The 21,062-nt window shown below is 44.2% G+C and overlaps 1 protein-coding gene across 1 annotated transcript in view; it reads left to right on the top strand.

The window, feature by feature from the left end:
- The window catches only part of ELAVL4 (ELAV like RNA binding protein 4), an 85,582-nt gene that overhangs the window by 53,692 nt on the left and 10,828 nt on the right, over positions 1-21,062 (top strand). Inside the window, exon 3 of the mRNA XM_046660146.1 lies at positions 8,889-8,992. Coding sequence (XP_046516102.1) covers positions 8,889-8,992 — 104 coding nt within the window. The remainder of the gene's footprint in view (positions 1-8,888; positions 8,993-21,062) is intronic.

Below are 21,062 nucleotides of genomic sequence, written 5' to 3'. Positions count from 1 at the left end.
TCTATAAAAAAAGGATAGAAATGCCTACTTCAGAGATTGTAAAGATTTAAATAATGGTATATGTAAAGTACTTGACCCATAGTAGATGCTTAATAAATATTCTCTATTACTTTTATTTTCTCAGTTAGAAATCAGGATCAACTGAAACCAGTTGTGAGCATTGGGTCTAAAATAAATATAATTTAGAACCTTTGAATCTTAGCATTAGAAGGAATCTTATGGGTCCATCTTACTGACTGCGGCAGCATCTCCTGATAAAATGTAGATCTGGCCTCTGTTTGCACACTTCTAGCCTTGGGGCCCTTATCGTCTCACAAGGCAGCCCTCATCCTTATAAATCATTATTAGAAAGTTCTTTCTTTTATCAAGGCAAAAATCTACTCCCTTTCTTCTACTGCCTGATTCTCATTCTCTTCCTTGGGGCCCCATATAACAAGTCTACTCCTGTCTTCCCATGACAGCCTTTCAAATATTAGAAGGGGCTTTGAGCACCTGTAGAGTCTTCTCTCCTTCCGACCAAAGCCTGCAGGTCTTTCAGATGTGTCTTATGAAGTCTGCTTCCATATGTCTTACTAACATCCTCTGGACACAGATGAGGCCCTGGTAAAAGATTTTGCTTCTCTTGCTGATCCCTTTCTGGTTGATTTATGGCAGATTGAGTGTGGTTAAGAGGATGTAAATATGTGTGTGAATAGATGATATTCATTCATTCACCCAACAGACATTTACTGGATGTCCAACAGTGTCAAGGACCCTTTGGTGGGTCCTGGGGGTACAAAGATAAATAAAATATCATCTTGGCCTCAAGTTTTCCTCAGTCTAGTGGGGAACAGAGATACATTAAGAGACAGTTTGGAAAAGGTGTGTCACTGAAGGTGTTTACCTGGTGTGCAAAGTTGAGGGGTGGGGGCTGGGGTGGCTTTCACACACGTCTTCTTCAGCAGCACCGTAGAATCAGCTTGAAGAAACCAGGGGTGCCCCTTTCCTCTTTTCAGTCATTTGACAAGTGCAGTGGTGGGTTGCCCTCATGTTCCATTGCTCCAACGTGGCAAGCATGCTCCTACCTCAGGGCCTTTGCACATAAGATTCTCTCTGCCTGGAATGCTCTTCCCTCAGGTTGGGGGAACTTGTTGCCTCCTCTCCCTCAGGTCTCTGCTCTCATGTCACCTTAGTAGTGAGGCTTTACCTAACCACTCTATTAAAAAATTACAACCTCATGCCCCACCTGCGTTTCCCCCTTCTCTGCTTTATTTTCTCCCTAGAACTCACCATCATCTGCCGACTTTATATTTTATTTATGTTTCTTATCTTGCTGCTTCACCCCCAGTCAGAGTATAAATTCAGTGATGGCAGAAGCCAAGTATTTTTTGTTCTCTGCTGTATTCCCAGTGAATGGAAGTATGCCTGGCACATAACAGATGCTCAATAAATACCTGTGGATAAATTAATATACTGCTCAGATACAACCCCAGGTTGAACTCTCATCCCTTTGATAGGGAATCCTGTCCAAATTCTACTCCTTCTTCAAAGCCCAGCTCAGATGCCCGCACCTCCAGGAAGCCTTCCCTACTCTGCCCAGTCAGAATCAGTCTCCACTTCCTCTCTGTTCCCATATATAGCTTTAAAAGAAAAATCTTTGGTCAATTTATTATTTTTGCTGAGCTATAATTAATTCTTATATCAGTCTTTCCCATCTACGTAATAAGTCCCTTGAAGTCAGGAATAATTTCTTGGTCATTTTGGGGCCCACTCATAGTATCTAGCATGTAGTTGGTGCCAGTTACATGTGGGATTTATGTGCCTATTACATATTATGTGCTCCAATATGAAAGAAAAGCATCTGAAACGTTCTCCATCTTCGAGGAGGGTGGGGCCTCGCTGAGAGAGCATCCTCATAGGCAACAGTGTAAGGCAGTATCTGATGGGGCGTGGGAGAAGAAAGAAAAGGAACCAATATCTGTTGAACATCTGTTGTATGGCAGGCACTTTCCATGCATTATCACTTTTAATCCTCCTAATAACTCCATGAAAAAAAATAGTATTGTCCATTTTACAGATGAGATTACTGTAGCAGAAAAGGGCAAAGCAGGAAAGCAAAATTTAGGGATGAGAAGAAATACCTTGTATTAAGTAATTCTGAGAGCTTTCCTATCAGAGCTTCCCTTCCCTGTTACTGTGGATTAGATATGTAGTTTTCTCGGAAACCAACTTAGCTGAAGTCACACAGCAAAAGCTGAAGCTGCATTTCTTACATGTCCCCAGATGATGCCAATGATGCTGGTGCTGGAACCACACTTAGAGCAGCAAGACTTGAAACCATGCTTAGCTTGAGGCAATTGTGTGAACTACAAAAAAATAAATTCTTTGACTACTTGGCTCTAGTAACACTGAATCTGCAGAAGAAAAGCCAAGAAGATTCAGATGGCCCAACACAGTGTAAACACCCAAGAGGTGGGATGGGAGGAAGCAGAGCCATGGATGCTCCAGAATCTCGAAGTATCTCCAGTCAGTGTTAAGAAGGGGAAGAGACACCAGCACAGGGTGTGTGCATCCCCTTGAGTCCTTACCTGATGCCAGACTCTGCTGTGCCCTTGCACAGAGCCCAGACCCCGTGAGGAGAAAGCATGAGCTGGGAAGTCACACAGACCTGGGCTCATTCAAATCCTAGCCATGGAATCTACTTGCTGGTTGACTTTGGGCAGATTAGTTAACGTGTTTTAGCCTCATTTTCCTTATCTGCACAATGGGCCTGTTGGTAGCCATTTCACACAGGATTAAATTAGGTAACATTAGTAGGCCGCTTAACATAGTGCCTGGCACAAAGTAGGTGCTGAATAAATCGTAGCTGCTGTTAGTCTACGTGTTAACACAGTTAATCCTCACAGTGATCCTTTGATTGTGAGAATAAGGGATCATCCCTGTTTTTCCAGATAAGGGAACAGGCCGGTGAAGCTTAAATGACCTAACCAAAGTTATACAGCAAGTGTGGTTTGAGCCCCAAACACGTATGCATACAGTAATAGCCGCTGTTCTCTCTGACCGTCTTTTGGGTGTGTTCAGGTAGATTTGAGCAGCTGGCAGCAGGGAAAGTCATCGAGGGACTGGCAGGAAGGGAGTCCTGGAATTTAAAGTTTGCTACGGTTAACCCAGCATGTGGATTACTGCCATACAGGTGATCTTGAGGTGACTGGGGGTTTTATCATGTGCTTTGAGAACAGAATTTCAGCCTGAGCTAGGGGTTCTAACATCCACAAAAATTCCTTACTCAACTCAGAAGTTTTCATCAACAGCAGCTACCCATCTGGCTGCCCCCTTGGGGGCTCTTCAGATAAGGGAAGTAGCTATTAGGTTTCTGGAGAATGACGACTTTTGAAGAAAGAAAGAGCAAGGTGTGCAGGTTGGCAGTGCAGAAATGCTGAGGTTCCTTCCATCCAGCCCTGCGAGGGGACAGCTTCTCTGCTGCTGCCATCAGCCGTGAAGATGTCTCATTCAGGGTCCTGCTGTCATAACCCCTAGGACCCCACAGGCAAGGGAAAACAACTTCTGTCCAGAATGACAAGGAAAATGAGGGGTTGTAATCATCTATGATGGTGACACTTCCTAAAGTCTGAATATAATAAAAATGCTTAACACAAACTATTGAAGATAATTTACTTTTTTTTACGTGGTTCAAAAAAGACTCAGAGGTATATTAGAGTCTCAAAATAGTTGTCAATAACATTTTAGCTCACATGGAGTAACTGTGGTTATGGCAAAGGGTAATGGATTTGGAGTCGAAAGGTCTAGACCAAGGGGTCAGCAAACTATGGCCCAAAGACTAAATTGAGCCCACTGCCTGTGTTTCTAAATAAAGTTTTATTGGAACACAGCCACACTCGTTTGTTTACATATTGTCTATGGCTGCTTTCATGCTACAGTGGCAGAGTTGGCATGACAGACATCAGAGGACCCATCAATCCTAAACTATTTCCTACCTCACCCTACGCATAAAAAAGTTTGCCAACGCTGATCTAGACTAAGATTCAGCTCTGTAATATATAAATAGGGCAAATCACTGCTCTCTCTGAGCTTTGGTTTCCACATCTGTGAGAGGATGATTTTCTCTCCCACAAGGTTATTGTGAGAATCAAGTGTGACAGAATGGGTGGGAAAGCACTTTGGAAACTCAAGAGTCTCTGAGGGAAGGGGGGCAGGGATGGTTTTTATTGTTCCCCTCATCTGTGCTGGAGGAGGACCCATCCAGGACATTTTTGGTTTGTGCGTTGTTTTCCAGTCCCTGGTGTCAGCTTGTCGTCTTCTCCCTTTCTCACAAATGCAAAATGAATTCTCCAGGTACTCTTTTCTTTACCTCTTCTCCCCTGAACATAAAAACGTTCTGGTCATATACTCCCAGAAATGGAGAATTAGTACAAATGTGTGTATCCATTCTTTCACTTATCCAATATTTGTTGAGTACCTACTATGTTCAAGGATGCCAAGGTTTATAAGCTAGTTCTTGTGGGGAAAAGTGTTTGGTTTCTAAGGGGAGAAGTTAGGTAAACAGATTATTGTAACAGAATAGAGATATTGCCATGTCATAGTTGGAGAACACATCATGTGTTTGTGGTGTGTGTGCACATGTGAGCAATTTATAAAAGAGATATTCAGGTTCACATTTAAGAAGAGCTTGTTAAAAACAAGAACCTGTTTAATCCAAAATACGCTGAAGTGCCTTAAAATGTCACTATTATGTATAACAGTTTTCCCTTGGAAACTACATTCTAACTTTAAGTTTCCATCCCAAACTGCCAAGAATTCATTTCCTGCCCATGTGTGGTCCCTGGGGACGCCTCGCCCATGCCTGCTGGACAGGACTATTAAGGACTGGTCACATGGAAGGATTGTAGATCACCTGGGCATCAAGGAGCCAGATATTCACTATAGTTTCTACATTTTGGAGGCAGTCTTCGTATCTTACTATCTTATCTTTTCTTTATTGACTTTATTTTTTCTTTATTGATTATTCAGGATACATAACTTCAGTGACCTGTTTTTTTGTTTGTTCAACTTGCTATCAAAATTAACTCATAAATTGAGAACAAAAATAAAATTCGTTTTAATTTTCTGTTCTGAAAATACTGTCGCCATACCTATATGATCAAATCTTGCTACTACTGATAAAGGAAGAAGATGTCGTTATGTGGGGGGGCTGGAAGAATAATAAAAGGATCTGATCTATTTCTGGGAGGCAGATACACACACACTTAGCTCTAGGCTCCACACTGGGTCCCCTGGGCCTTCCCAGCATGGTGGCTTTCTTGGTCCCCATGGAAATAGTGTTGGTATTCTTTGTGAATGTGTCTCGTCTATATATTTCTATGTACATTTAAATACAGAACTGCAAATCCAAAACCCATCAGCAATATATGGCCACCAAAATTAAAACAAAATTCTTCCTCATTTTACTCTACTACTGAAACAGTTTCTGAAAGAAATAAGGCTTGAGTTTTTATATTTTCTACCTAGGGATTTAATCCTCTCTAGAGGATTTTAAAAAGAGAATGCTTAGTTCTAGAGTGTTTTAAAAAAGATTACTTGGTTCCATCAAGTATTTTTTATTAGCCTAAGCTGAACTCCTCCTACGATGGCAAGAAGCACATGAAGAAGCCTGTTCGTGAACTAGGCTAACCACAGGTCATTTCCTTGTGCTGCCAGTTTATCTCTTATCTTTCAATTCACAGGCAAGTTGTCCCACTTCTGTCCTCCTCTTTTCAATGCAGTGTTCTGTTTTAGAGTTTGCAGTTCATTATTTTATATCAAGGAGAATCGCCATTCTTTTTTCCCCTTCCTTTCTGAAATGATATTCATCTGGTTTTTAGTTTTCCCCAAAGCACCCTCATTCTTGATGTTAAATGCAGTCTCTCTCTAAATGCAGAGCGGATGAGGCTAATACACTTGTGCTAATTGCAGTCAGGTGCTAAGGTGATGGTGGGTTTGGGGCTGATACATGCGCGTGGGGAGGTATGACACATCTTGCCGGACAGGAGTCCTTTCCTTCCCTTGACCTTCAGAACCTTCCTAGGACCTGAGTGTTTTCCTTCCTCCTGAAGGAAAAGTCTAAAACAAAGATAAAATATAGAATGTAAAAATCATACCCACTGAATTTATTTTTTGTTGTTAGTACCATTGAGTCAAATCTGACTCCTGGAGACCTGAGTACAGCAAAGTGGAACCATTCCCCGTCTTTTTGTTCCATCCTTTCACCTTCCGGTGCTGTATCAGGCAATGCTCCACTGCTATTCACGGGGTTTGCATGGCCACTTTTTTTGGAAGTGTGTAGCCTGATCCTTCTTACTAGTCTCTTTTACCCTGGAAGCTCCGCTGAGACCTGTCCACCATGGATGACACCGCTGGTATTTGAAATACCACTGGCATAGCTTTCAGCATCACAGCAACATGCAGCCACAGGATGACAACCAACAGACGGGTGATGTTCCCTAACTGGAAACACACCCGGGCCGTGGTGGTGAGAACACTGAAGCTTAACCACTAGACCACCAGGGCTGCACTGTATTTATTTTAGATTTCTATAAATATGTGAATAATTAGAAAGAAAGATAGTTTACCAGGGAACATGCACCACTAGTAGGCGTGATAAATTCCTCCACATGTATTCCATCGTTGTGATGAATCATGAACTATTTGGATTTAGGTCCAGTGTTTGCAGTTAAGTAGTAAGTGTTTTGTCTATATTTTTTCACATTTCATTTTAATTTTACACAAATCATATTTAGCTTGATAGACTATTTGACCCGTTCCTAGAACTCATCCATAAGCTTTATCATTGAGATTATTGCTTTAAAAATGCCCTTTAAAGCAGCTCAACTTGGTACATGACTGTTTAAAAGAAATAATTGTAAGAGTATTTTAGAAGTTTCATGGTTTCGGGTCTTACATTCAAGTCTTTAATCTGTAAGAATATTTTAGTACAGCAATTTTTAAGGCCTCTCTCATATACCAGGTAAATAGGACTAATAAATTTGCATAATGAAAATGGATTTAATTAGGAGGGCTTAGTTAGGCTTGATGAGGTGGAGCCAAATTTTGGATAAATGGTATTTTTAAACCAATGAAATTAGTCTCTTATATTTTTGGATTTGCAAAATGTTTCTCGGAACATGTGGCAGGGTCTTGTAATTCTCTCTCACTCTTACTCTCCTGCATAAACACACACACACACACCCCCGACTCACACACCACACATGCACAGTGACCTGCAATGAGAAGGGTCCCAGCACCTGGAATATGCTCAGCATTCTCTCCTTCTTCAGTTACTAAGTCTGGCTGGTGAAGGGCATATCTGGCCAAATTTGCCCCTGTCTTTCCTATTCTTACCCTGTTATTCCAAAACACAAAGGAATGTCTTAATGGAAAATATTACCATTTGGGGTTTCTCATTTTGGGGACAAAAATGCAATTGTTTCCTCATGATTCTCCTTGCTTCCATCCTGTAAAGGATAGCAAAGTCACCCATTTTCTGATCCAGAACCCAACTTGTTTTCCCAGGTTCCCTCCTACAACCAACACAAACACAGACATTTACCAGCAAAACAGAAGCTGTTGGAAAGATTTTTTGGCTGCTGAAATGGGCTCCTGTCACCAGGACATGGCAGGCTTTTTGCTGTATTGTCTCCCAGCCCTGGCCCCGGTATTCCAAAGAGAGCTTTATGTAATCACTCCTCCCTGACATGTGATGTCCTGTCATTTTCCTCCCCTTCGGCTCTGCTGCCGCCCACAAATCAATAACATTGCCTGGGAAGTTCAAGCTGGTTTTGCAGCCACCCTAAGCTCTGTGTTTCTTAAAGGGTATGTCAGAAAATGTAAAGTTTCCTAATGATATTTCTGGCTGATGACACATGGCAGAGCTGATGGACTATTTATAATCAGTGGCACGATCGCAAGCACATTATTTTTATTTCACTTAGGGGGGAGCCCTGTCACTTGCTACCTCTCTTTGCAGACAAGTTGATGCCATCTCCACCTAAAGTAGCTAAATTCTCTTTGCAGAATATGTTTGCTCTCTCCCCTTTCTGTCAGGAGCTCCCCGGTTCTTTCCAGTGGAACCCCCTCCCTTTTTTGTGTTGTTCTGGGCTGGGGGGATGATAAGGGCAACAAATCGTTTGTAGCAACTGCTTTAAATTCTAGCCATGGCTTCACTATAACCATCTCCAGGTGTGGCTGCTCAGATCCTGCTACATTCCTCCTAGTGTGGGCATGGCTGGCATGACCGCATGACCAGGGCGACAGACACAGCCACTGCATCGAGTGATCGCCCCAGTTTAACAGGACTGAGCATAGTGTGGCTGTCTTTTGTTGAGCAGCTACTATGTTCTAGGCAATGTCCTTGATCAGCATTTTATATACAATATCTCATTAACCCTCCCAGACCTGTCTTTGGCAAGTGCTGTTATCTCCAGAGGAGAAATGTGGGGAAAATGCAGGAGATGAAATGACCTTGCTCCAAAGTCACACAGCTGATAGGGAAAGCCTAGACTCCAGTTCAGATCTCTTCCAACAAACCACACCTGCTCCCTTTCCACTATCCAGTGCTGCCTCTTCCAGATTAAGTGGACACTTGTGTATATATGGTGTGGATGTGCAGGGGCACTTACCCATTGCCAGCTAGGGCAGCTCCTGTGAGTTTAAAGGCTGACCAGAGTAAGAGATGGAAGAACTGGAAACTTCTCATCCTGGGGGTAAATTCTGGCATGAAAGGAACCGTATGGTAGAAGAGGGTTTGACACACTGCAATGGGAAGTGTTACCTCTATAAAGATACTGAGCCCTCTCTCTCTCTCTCTCTCTCTCTCTCCCCCTCCCCCCCCCCCCTTTTAAAAAATGTTTCCACAGGACAGAGTTTAGGGTATGGATTCGTTAACTATATTGATCCAAAGGATGCAGAGAAAGCCATCAACACTTTAAATGGACTCAGACTCCAGACCAAAACCATAAAGGTAAGAGGTGATATGCTGGCTCCTGATTCAGAAGGCCTTCGTTAAATTTCATCTCTTTGATCTAATAAATCCAGGCTATGAGGGAGCTGGAAGTGGTGTTCTTTATTCAAAAGACATTTACCTTCCTCTGTACTCAGCAGGGGACGCAGAGCATTACAGAAGAGTGAGGTGAGGGCTGAGTAGAGGGAAGGGACCACAAGCTGTGGGACCTCCAATCCAGAGGGCAGATGGGGTGTCAGGGATGACTGCCCCACCAAAAATGCCTGTGAGCCCGAGTCTGCAAAGATGCCCAGAACTGAACCACAGGAGGAAAATGAGGCAGGGAACCTGTTCCAGACAGAGGGCAGAGCACATGCAAAGCTGTGAAAATGTGCATAAACCTTATGAGTGGGGAACAGCATATAGAAGAATATGGCCTAAGTTTGGGTGGGGAGGTGATGAAAAGATGAGGATGGGAGGTGGGCAGGGGCCTGTGTGCCAGGCCAAGCAGCTTGGCGTTACCTAAGGGCTGAGAGAATCTTCCTAACCTAGACTCAAAAGGAAAAAATGAGTTATAAATAAACACACTAGTGTAATAGGGACGGGTACTATAAAATTGATGGGAGCTTAGTAAAGGAATGACAGAAAAAGTAACATTCTAGCAATCCAAAAATAATAGACCAGTAGATAATATCTTAGGAGGGGTTGTTTTAAGTTGAAAAGGAAAAACAGTTACCCAGAGCCTGCTCCTCCAGACAGAGGTTTCTGGGGCTGGATTGTCACTCTCTCGGTTCAGACTTCACCTTGTGGAGATCCTTTAGGAGGCAGTGCTGTTTGCTTCAAGGTGCCCCTCTGAGAGCCAGTGGTGGTCTCCTGGACGGAGCCTGCCTCAGCCTCCCTTCCCTTTCTTCCTCCACCTCCAGGCAGCGTCCTGTTTCGGGGCAGCTGCCAGCCGATTAATGAGTCCCATCCTTCATAGCCTATTAAACCACAAGGAGGTGTCTCCTGGGTACCCTTATCCTCACAACAGCAGGTCTGACGCAAAGTAGGACAAAAGAGAAACCTCTCCCAGAATGGAAATCTATAGATGGTACCAGCTCTCAGTGTCTGAAAACAAAACCAAAACTTTTTAGTTCAGCAGAGCTACTTTTCCAACATCCAGACTGACAGAGGAGGCTACTGGTGTAAGATAATCTTAGCTGGGAGGTAATCAAAACAAAAACAAAACAGAACCTTCTCTTTTTGGGAATATATTTTGTGATTGCCTTTCTTTCCTTCTTTCCCTCTTTCTTTCCCTCCTCCTTTCCTTTCTTCCTTCTTTCCTTCCCTCCCTTCTTCCTTCCTTCCCTTCTTGCTTCCTTCCTTCCTTCCTTTCTTGTCTCTTTCTTTCCCTCCCTCCCATCCTTTCAAGGAGCTTTACTTTTGCAACTGAGTTTAGCTTATTTCTGAAAATGATTGCTTCCCTGATCTCATAGAATCGGTTGTACACAAAGACCCCAAAATGGGCTTGATTCAGCTTGCCTCAGTCTCAGCTTAGAATCAATCCCTATGAGTTCTCTAAGGGGGAAATAAATGAGAGTTGTTTAATTATGGGGTAGTCCTCTGAGAGGCAGGAGGATTAATTTCTTTCAAAGGAAAAACATACCTGTTTTCATGCTTTACTTAAAGATGGGATGTGCATGTCACCCGACTCTGATGAGGCCACACCAGGTTGAGAGCTGTATTTGTGGGTTTGATTGATTTTTCTGAGCTAGTCAGTTCAGCATTAGAATGTCAGATATTTACTCTTCCCTTGATGGACACCGTGACCTTGAACTGAGAAAGGTACTTTTCTTTCCTCTACAGTTTTCTTGAAAATCAAACCTCCCCAAGAGCTTAGGATCAAATCATCAGCCATCCATTCTGCTTTTTTTTAAAGTATTCCATGAAGCCGTTGGGATTTCCCAAAAGACTGAGTGGACCTGGCTTTTCTGATCTCAGAATGCACCCCCTGGCCCTTCATGCCATCAGTGCTTGTCTAAGTGGATCTTAGAGACAAGGAACATTGATTATTTTCTTTATGTGAAGAGCCAGTCTGCCTCCTTCTCATCTCTGTATCCCTTTCCCCACACCCTTACCCACCCTGTGCTCACCCTGTGTCAAAATGCTGCCGACACATTTGCACCCGGCTTCTGAGGCACGGTAGGATTCAAAATGCATGATGCCACGGCTGAATCAATAATTTCCATTCTCTACTACAAATGAAAATTTAATGTGCAAACCTGGGGATTTCAACCCTTTCATTAAAACAGTTTATTTGCCATACTAAAAATTAAGTTTGAGTGATAGGTTCCTTTATTAACTTTTCTTCCCTTTCCTAAAGGGACACAGTGTTTAAGGTAAAAATCATATTAAAGAGGAGAAAAAAGCAAACCCTTTTTGTGTGCTGTTAATAGTCTCATCATTTATTAATTTTTTAAAATTGCTTTTCTGCCTTTCAGGCCACTATTTACTTCTTCTGCTTCAGTTTGCTTTGATAAGTGACATGAGATTTATCTCTTTGCTCTGACTCCCTTGAAAGAATAGATAACTTGCGTATCTGGAAAAACCAAGTATCTTCTTTGGAAGCATGCGTTACAGAGATCTCCTCGGAGCCATCCAGTAAATGTTTGCAGACTTTGGTCAAGTTTGTCCCTCCTCTTTACATTTCTGGAGTACTTCATGCAAAACACACGACTTTAAATGTAGTACACTCATAGATGCAAGCAAAGCAAGGGTTAATTCCTAAACTTTGAAGGTTAATGATTAACAGTTAGATCCAGGGATAGTTCTGGAAAGCCTTGAGGGAGTCGTAGAGACTGTAGTGACCTGGAGAGCAGTAAAAAGCGCAGCTATTCTTCAGCTACTGCTGATTGTTTAAGCCGAGATTGTTGCCAGATCTTCCAGTTATTCAATAGTAACCGAAATCTAGATTTTTTTATGCCAAATCTCCCAATTTTTAAAGATTGGAAACCAACTCAAAAAATTTTAAAGCCTTATGTAGGAACGCCAAATGAAACTTAATAGTCACCCTGTAAACAAGCAGTTTGCAGCCTCTGAACTCAAATTTACATCCACAAACGCTCTTTTGTCTATTGAACGTGAATGCTTCATTACTGGGCTCCTAGCTGAAGGTGCCCACGAATGATGGTTCCCTATTGACAGATACTCATTTCCCCTTTATTAAGGGGTATGTAGTGTGACTGTGTGCGAATACTGAGGGCATGTGGAGGGCAAGGCCAGGCCTCTGTCCTCAAGAAGAATACAATCTTGGTGTAGACACAGCATCAAAGCAGAGAAGGAGCATGATCCGTTAGGTAAGCACCTGTGAGTGGTGTGGATGACTGCAGAGAACTTGCCTGTCTGGAAAAAGCAAGTATCTTCTTTGGAAGCATGCATTACAAAAATCTCCTCAGAACCCCCTAGCACATGTTTGTGAACACGTGACTGCAGAGGAGTTGTTCTTTGGATTCTAATTTCTTTAGTGGGAGGAAGTGGCCAGGTTCCCACCCCTCTTGGAGATCAGGCTCAGAGATGAAGTGACTTGTCCAAAGGCACACAAGTGGCCAGCACTTGAGCTGAGTTAGCATCCAAAGGTCCTGTGAAGGATTCTGCCAGAAGAAGAGCTGCATAATATGTGAGCATGAACTTGAAAAGAAATAAAAATAATAATAATTGAAAATACTAATGCTACTTTATATTGAATATTTACTCTGCGTCCAGCAGTATTCTAACCCTTTACAGGCTTGATAGCGTTTAATCCCTGAAACATCCCTCAGGCTATGTGCTCTGCACACTTCGGCTCTAACCTCAAAATAGCCCTGTAAGAAGGTGCTATTCTCTCCTTTATACAAATGAGGAAACTGAGGCCCAAAGAGGTTAGAGACTTACCCAGCATCACACAGTTGGTGAGATTTGGAGTAAGAAAAACCTGTTTTAAAAATAACTCTGGCAGTAGTAGGTCGTAAGTGTTAGAATGTCACACTGCCTCTTTGCTCAGCAGCACGTGCATTCTGTGAGAGTGTGTAGGTGTGTATTTGGCTCTGCACACACATGGGTTACTCTCCATGGGAAGGAGATCTAAAAAGCAAACGAATGAATTGTGTGGCTCCTCCAGGTTCTTCAGTAAACAGACTTGTGATTCGGGGCTTCTGCCATCAACCTGGGACAGACCTGACTTCAGATGGCTTTTCCTCAGACCCCTGCTTTCCAGGTTCTGTGCTAAGTCCTGGAATTTAGATGCCTCAGAGATGGCAGTGCTCTGGAGATCCCATCCATGTGTCTCAGAGAGGCATGGGGTATGGAGCAAGGGCTTACGCTCTCTAGCCTGCCAGAGCAGCCTGGCTCCCCAATTGGGAAACTGGGTCTTTTCTCAGTATTTCAGCACTGAACCCAGTGGAGATGATTTGTTCTTCTTAGGGCTTCCCCCCAACATGTGTCTCCAACAGAGATCACTTTAGACTCTGGGAAGCATTGGGGGAAATGGCTGTGGATTCTGGAAATAGATTCCTGGTACTCTTTGACCCCACACCGGATGCCTGTCCCAGTCCTGAACCTCTCCATGAGTCTAAGAGAGCAGCTTCTGAATTTGCACTGTAATTCCAGCCTCTTGCTAAACAGCAGTCCGTTGAATTCAGTTGCATTGGTTCAGCTCTTTGTCACATTAATTAGGAACAAAGAAAATTAGATAGCTCTGTAGTCCCTTCAAAAGAGGGATATGTTTACCAAAGGTTTGAATTGATGTTCAAGTTACACTGAGAACCTTCAGTAAACAGTGATTCTAAATGGAATGTGAGGATTTGGAATCACTCCTACTAAACTTTTCAGAGGAGTGGACACCTGTTTGGGTTTTAACCTGAGTTTGAGGAGCAGGATTAGAGAAACGTTCGCTGCTCTCCCTCCAGAAGCTCCTATCTCACGGGGGTCATAGACATGCAAAGGACCAACTCTAATGCAGTGAGCTGGGGATGGTCATGGAGCTGCGGGGGTTCCCATTTGATTTGGGGTAGGGGGATGGGGAGTAGGAAGCTGTGCAAAGTTTGAGCGGGACAGGGATCTGCTCAAAGTCCCAAGAAGGTTCATCTGGCAACGGTGTGTCATTTGGAGTGTTTGGTGAATGAAACCAGTGACTTACAGGCTGCCGTGGTAGGTTTTTATCAGCCTTAGACATTGGTTTTCATAGCTCTATTAGGTGCTTTTTAAACTCATTTTAAAAGGCCTGCTTATTTATAAATAATTTGGAAAATACATTATCGTATAATGAAGGCAATATCAGACATTCCCAACTCAGTGCCTTTAACATTTTTAAATATTTCCTTCCTTGTCTCATTGCATTACATGTTTACAAATGATTTTGTGTCTTGTCTTTTTCTAATAATTTCGTTAAGCTATTACTCACATTATAAAGATATGGCATTAAAAAAACATTCCCAGAGCACAGCTCTTGTGCAAACTGGAGGTGTGAGTGTTTTCAGGACTAGGTCGGGGATGAGGGGACAAAAAGACTGCTTCTGCCACTCCAAGTGAACCCAGGAGGCTTGGCACTCAGTCCGGAAAGGAGGTGAGAGAAGAAGAAAAAGCTTTATCATGAGGCAGCAGCCCAGTTCCGGAGGGAGCAGGACTAGAGAAGGGGAAGATGTGCATGAGTGAAGGCTTTCGGAAGGGAAAAACCTCCCTTTGCCGGGCAGGAGGATGAACTCCTTCATCCCACCCGTCTGTGCTGTCATGCTGCTTAGCCATTTCTCCATTTTCGCTTTATTCTTCCAATAGCACTGCCTGTGCCTCCAGGGGATCTTTCCACACTTAAGTTTTGCGGGTTCCACTTTGCCCCTCCCGCTGCTTTCTCTCTCCAGGGTTCATCAGGGAGCTGTGCCTCCCTCCCTCCCTCCGCCTGGATCCACCTGCCTTGCTAAAGGCCTCCATTCCGCTGAGGCATCTTTTCTTTGCACTCGGCATAAGCAATTATTTCTCCTATCACTGCTCTTAATGCTTCCCAGAGAGTTAGCAGCTCATTTTTTTGCTGACAGATACCACCCAACCCAGAAATGATAGACTGCCTCCCTCAGTCTTGTTAATAATAAAAAGGCATTTTTCTGTCCTCCCCCGTGTGGCTATAGTCAGAGCCGCTGTGGGAGTGCTTCCCTGCCAAGGTCAGCAGGGGCGGCTGGATCACTGAATCCCCAAGGAGCCAAGAGAGGGCACATGGCAACACCAGTGGAAACTGGAGACCCATCCACCCCAGTTGTACCGGGCTGCTCTTTCCTGAGAGAGAGGCTGTTTGGCTGCTCTGTTTCCCAGTGCCCTGTTAACTTCCTTTCAGTGAATAATTTCAGATACGGGTGTAGGAGTTTGAGAGATGGAAATACAGTTCCCCTGCTCTCTCTGCCCAGTGAGGTTGATATGATCCCAGTATTTTAAAGGTCATCCACAGTGTCCTGCGTCTGCATTACAAAAGAGAATTAGACAGGTACAGATTGGGAAGACACCTAGGTTTTCAGAAGTGTGTGGAAAGGGGCTTGGGGGTTTTGGCTGTCTACAAGTATAAAAGAAGCCAACAGTTGATGTGAGCGCTTAAAAAAAAAAAACAAGCTCAGTACACCTTGGATGTGTTAGGAGAGTTGTGGACTCCAATTCACAGGAAAGAGTGGTCCTTTCTTGTCCACTCTGGTCAACCCATCCCTAGTGTCTTGCATCCCATTCTCAGCTCTGTGTTTTAAAAAGACCTGACACTCTATAGGCTGTCCAGAGGCAAATGAGGAAGGTGGCAAAGATGGTGCTACAGTCATATATTCACCCCACAGTGGTTGCTTCTCTATTCTCTAGGAAAAAATAGTCTACGGTTACTCTGAAGCTCAATCCTATATTTCAGTAATCTGCAAAGAGAAGCTATGCAGCTGTCAGGGTAGAACATTTGCCTTGGGTGGTAGTGAGTCCCTGATTATCACAGACATCAAGTGGAGTCATTAGGGATGATGTAGAAGGGATTCCTATACCAGTCTGCAGTCTGACAAAACGATCCTAAAGGCCCCTTCTAGTTCTGAGATGCTGTAACTTTGTGTTGTTTCTGAGCCTTGAGCTGTTCTGTCCAATACAGTAGCCATTAGCCACATATGGCTATTTATATTTGAATTTAAATTAATTAAAATTAAATAAAAAGATCAGATTCTAAGTTACACTAGGCAGGTTTGAAGTGCTCAGTAGCCACAGGTAGCTAGCGGCTACCATGATTGAACAGCACAGTTCTAGAACATTTTCATGATCCCAGAAAGTTGTCTTGGACATTGCTGGCCTAGAACATCAGTCGCCCAGGTGAATAAAGAATCACTTCTCCATGGTTATCATGAAGCTCCTGGGCAAATCAGTTGCTCTATCAAAGATCATAGAGCCACATCCCTCTTCCCTTCCCCCTGATGTCCATTCAAAGGAGCTCTGAGTTAAGATGGAGAATCAAGTCCCAGCTCTGTCAAAAACTACTAGGGTGACCTTGGGCAGCTTACTTTTCTGGACTTACTTTCTCAACTGCAGAATGGTTCCTTCCAACTCTAACAGTCTAACTAATAAAATATTATAGCATGATCTTTCCAGCTCGGTAACTTTCCAGGAAAAGTAGCCATTTGTGCCAAGCACACAGCTTTTATTTCACTGTCCACGTTAGCCTGGTATAGTGGAACGATCCCAGAATTTGGAGTCATATCCAGCTTTGTCTTAGTTTGTTTGGCTCTGTGACCTTGGACAAGTACTTGACCTCACTGAGCCAGAGTTTGTCATCTGGAAAGTGGAACTAATAATATCTCACTTGTAGGTGATCATGGCTTATAGTGGGTTGGTCCAAGTAGTGCTTCCCAGAATGAGGATGACAGTGAACAAGATGACCCCTAAGGTGAAAATTCCATGAGGAAAGGGGGAGACTTTTTCCCATCTACATGTTTCAGAGTTGCATACGAAAGTACAGAATGAGTCTTACTAAGCCTCAGCCAGCATATGTAAAGGCTTTGTATGGTGGAAAGGAGTATGGAGCTTCCAGGCGGCCACGGTAATCTTATCAGTCTTTCATAAAGCAAGAGTCAGGAGTTGCAGTGTAGTGAGGAGACTGAGTATCTGAAACCCTGATCCCAGGACCAGCTCTTCCACTAACTGGGCCATGAAACCTTTAGGACGTCTTTCTCTTCTGGGGGCCACTAGACAGACAGTGAGATCCTCGTACTAAGTAAGCCCCCTCGAAAATTTTTAAACTTACTTTTTAAAAGAAGTTATAAGGCACATAAATCTATCACCACACCATTTTTTTTAAAAAAGAAACATTTATCCAGCCTACTGTGTGCCAGATACTCTCACGATCTTCTTGGAACCTCTTCAACTCCATGATTCCCTCTAGCTCCTTCTCCACATCAGAGTCAGCTCCTGGGAAAGGAGCTAAAATCCATTGCATACAGTATATTATACGTTTTCATTTCAATTCAGAGAGTATTTATTGAGCTCCTGCCCCACATAAGACTTTGAGACTAGATACCGCAGGGTCCACTGAGTCCACCAGAGCGCTCAGGCTATTCTGGCAGATGAAGTATTAGCACAGATGGCTTTGATGGGAGGCAGGGTGTGATAGCTGCTGCCGTTGAAATGGCTATCATCTGCAGGATCCAAGGAGAGGGCAGTCGTTTGTGCCTGGACCTCATGGAGGAGGCAACATTCAGGCTGGGCCTGGCAGGATGCACAGGAGTTCATTTTGCCGTGATGGTGAACAAATAGCAAAAACAAAGACACAGAAGTAGAAACTTTAAGTGCATATTCAGAAAACTGACCTTTTTTTGTGGGAACTGAGTCATAGGGGGCAGGAAGGGGTTAACAGGAGATAAGAAATTGGGTCAGATCCCAGAGGGCCTTGAATGCTCAGGGATGGGGTTTGAATTTTCATCACAAGGTGCTGGAGAACTTTTGAAGGTTTTGAGCAGGAAGAGGTGGCATGATCAGAAATCATTAGAAACGTTACTATCGGGTCTTGACCATAATTAAAAAAATTATCCTGTGTCAGGTGGTGGGTGGAGGAAATATGAGGCGTAGGGCCTCGTAAGCAGACACCTGTCCTGCCTGTGGGCAGGGCTGCAGTCACAGGCACAGGGGAAGCCAATTCTCACAATCAAAGCTTTTGTTTCTAGGAGCCAGCTGGCTTCTTTCTTCTCTCCCTACTCCTGGAGGTGAGATCAGAGGTCCCTGGGAGGGTTTGCTCCTAGAATGCCCTGGCAGCACCAGAGTCTGTTCTCTGCTGCCGCTTTCCTAGTCTTTTTGGAATGAGTGTCCCCCAGGGATCTGTATGCTTGGGGAGTTTGTGCTTACTCTGAGAGGAGGGTGTTACAACAGATTCCAGAAAATCTGCGGCCTGATCTGAAATGATCAGTCTCTGTGTGTGTCTCCTGCTAGATTAACATCCTTGCACATCAGGGACTGTTGTAGTCATGTCTGTGCCCCCAGTGTCTAGCATAAGGCCTAAGAACATAGCAGTCATATCAAAGCCGCTGTTCATTGAGCACTTACTGTGTGCCAGGCATGGTGCCTAGAAATCTTACATGCGTTAGCTTGTTTAACGCTCCAACAGCTCTGTTAAAAAGCTTCTAAACTATTATTCAAGTGATACGGCTCGGAAAGTTTAAGTAACTTACCCCAAGGGCACACAGCTAGTAAGTGGTTAGGATTTAAATCCATCTCTCTCCAACCCCAAAGCCCTTGCTCTTAAAGTCTGTCTCCATTCCAGAATAGATGCTCAATTTCAGTTAAAGTAACATAAATGAGAACTTCTTCAGAGTGGCCTGTCTCAAAATACAGTTGCCTGGTGCTCTAGGTGGTACCTGTCAGTGAGACCCACCAGATGAGCGGTAATGAGAACAGGAAGGATGCCCCTAGTGTGTGCAGCTAAAATAGAAATAGGAGAAGGATCGAAGCTATGGGGAAACAGGTTTGAACCTAGTAGAAGGAAGAACTTTCCAGTAATCAGTGATGGTGTAGGATGTCTCACAAGGGAGTGAGCTTCCTCTCATTGGAAATGTGTAAGGTGGGTGGCCAGCTGTCTTGGATCCTGTCCTGAACCTTTGAGGCCAATTCTAGCAAGAAGTTCTGTGAAACAGATTTCAAGGTGTGTCAAGGATAGAGTCACTTGTCACCTTTATTTCCACTTACCATGAACCGTAGTTGTAGAGATTAACAGTTTTGTGAATAGAATGCGTAGCTCGTGAAAACATCCAGTCAACGTAGAGATCCTTATTGTATTTCAAAAGGGCCCAACAAATGACACCTCTGTTTTCCACATCTAAGTTCTAAATCAATTAACACACGAGACAAAAGAGAAAAGCGTATGGAATCCTAAGGTCATGTTCTTACTAATTAAGGCCCAGATGGATTCCATGGACACAATGGGCTTCCTAACATGGAACCCCATACTTTGACAGACTGACACACCCTGTCACAGATGCTCTGGACCCCACAGGCTTCCCCATATGAGAGCATAGCCTGCTCCCATAGAACTTAGAGCCTGGAACAGAAAGTGTGCTTCCGGCTGGCATCTGACTCCCAGAAGGGAGGAAGTAGGCAGCATCTGAGGCTCACATGACCATTGCCTTTCTTGAAGCCTATTCAGAGAGGCCACTCCATTTCCCCTGGAGAAGAGGGGGTGAGAGGGTACAAAGAGGCTTAGACTGGTACTCCAGGGGGCTCCCTCCACAAGGAAGGAAATGCTGGGAGTGGGTAGTGAGGCCCCCCTGTCAGGAGCAGCCCTGCATTGCACTCTTCCTTTGCTTACTTCCCTCGATGGACTGTGGGATCCTTAAGCAAAGACTCTCCCAGCACCCGGCACAGGGCCTGGCACACAGGAGGTGCTCAGGAAGGGGGTGAATGAGTGAACACTTATCTTCTAACGCTAGTGTTTTCCTAAAGGAGCACCTTGCAGGACAGAGGAAGATGGCTTTCCTCTCATCTTACCCTCCTCATAACACCCGAGATCGTGCCTTTATCGTGTTTCCCAAGTCCTCTCCCTTTTCTGTACCATGGCGGGTCAGACAAGGGGCACGGTGTTGCTGGATAATTCAGGAAACATTTTTCCCCAGGCCGTGCTGTTCCTCCCACCCTGCTCTGGCCAAGCCCTGGCTGTGAACCGGTGAAGGAACCTGCGAGTACTGTGGGAAGGGGCAGCCCCCAGCCCTTGTCTTGCCGCCCCTCTGTGAGGAATGACAGTGCCTCCTTACCACCTTGGGAGAATTGCTGAGAGGAGCCTTGTGAAGTCACTTTGGAAAATAGAAAGTACTCTGTGGATGTGAAGCAGGGGAATCTGTAGGAATGTGCTAGAGGAAATTCATGGCAGTGAAGTGGTAAAGGATGACCCACATCCCACCAGGCTGGCGGGGGAGGACAGTGCCTCTGTAAGCGCTCACTGGAAGTGTTCCTGATGTGTGATGTGTGGTAAAAGTAAAAGGTGTGTCCCAACAGGGGCTAAAGTCCCAGGCTGGCCCACAAAAGCCTGTATGACTCATCACATAATAGTATTTACTAAGTATCTACTAAATTCTAGGTATGTGCTAGACACATTAAATCTATTATCTCAGTTCTTTACAATAACCCATCAAAGGAGAATTTTTCCCTTTTTTACTAGTAAAGAAACTGAGACTTATCAAGATCAAATTACTTGCCCAATGTCCTGCAGCTGGTGAGTGATGGAGCTGGCCCTTGGTCAGGGCTCATAAGCTCCACGCGGTCCTGTCACTCTTGTGGGGGCAAAGGGGTGGGGGTTTCTGTGAGCCTCCAGGGATGGGGAGGGATGGGGAGTTTGGAGGGACTGCAGATCTCCCATCAAGATCATTTGTAGGGGCCGGCCCAGTAGCATAGCAGTTAAGTTTGCACATTCCGCTTCGGCAGCCTGGGGTTCACCGGTTCAGCTCCCGGGTGTGGACCTATGCACCGCTTGTCAAGCCATGCTGTGGCAGGCGTCCCACATAATGGGCATGGATGTTAGCTCAGGGCCAGTCTTCCTCAGCAAAAAGAGGAGGATTGGCGGCAGATGTTAGCTCAGGGCTAATCTTCCTCAAAAATAAAA

This window comes from Equus quagga, chromosome 5, assembly GCF_021613505.1.
Source record: "Equus quagga isolate Etosha38 chromosome 5, UCLA_HA_Equagga_1.0, whole genome shotgun sequence".
Classification (NCBI taxonomy): Eukaryota; Metazoa; Chordata; class Mammalia; order Perissodactyla; family Equidae; genus Equus; species Equus quagga.
Note: the sequence above shows the minus strand (reverse complement) of the source record. Positions and strands in the feature narration are given on the sequence as shown.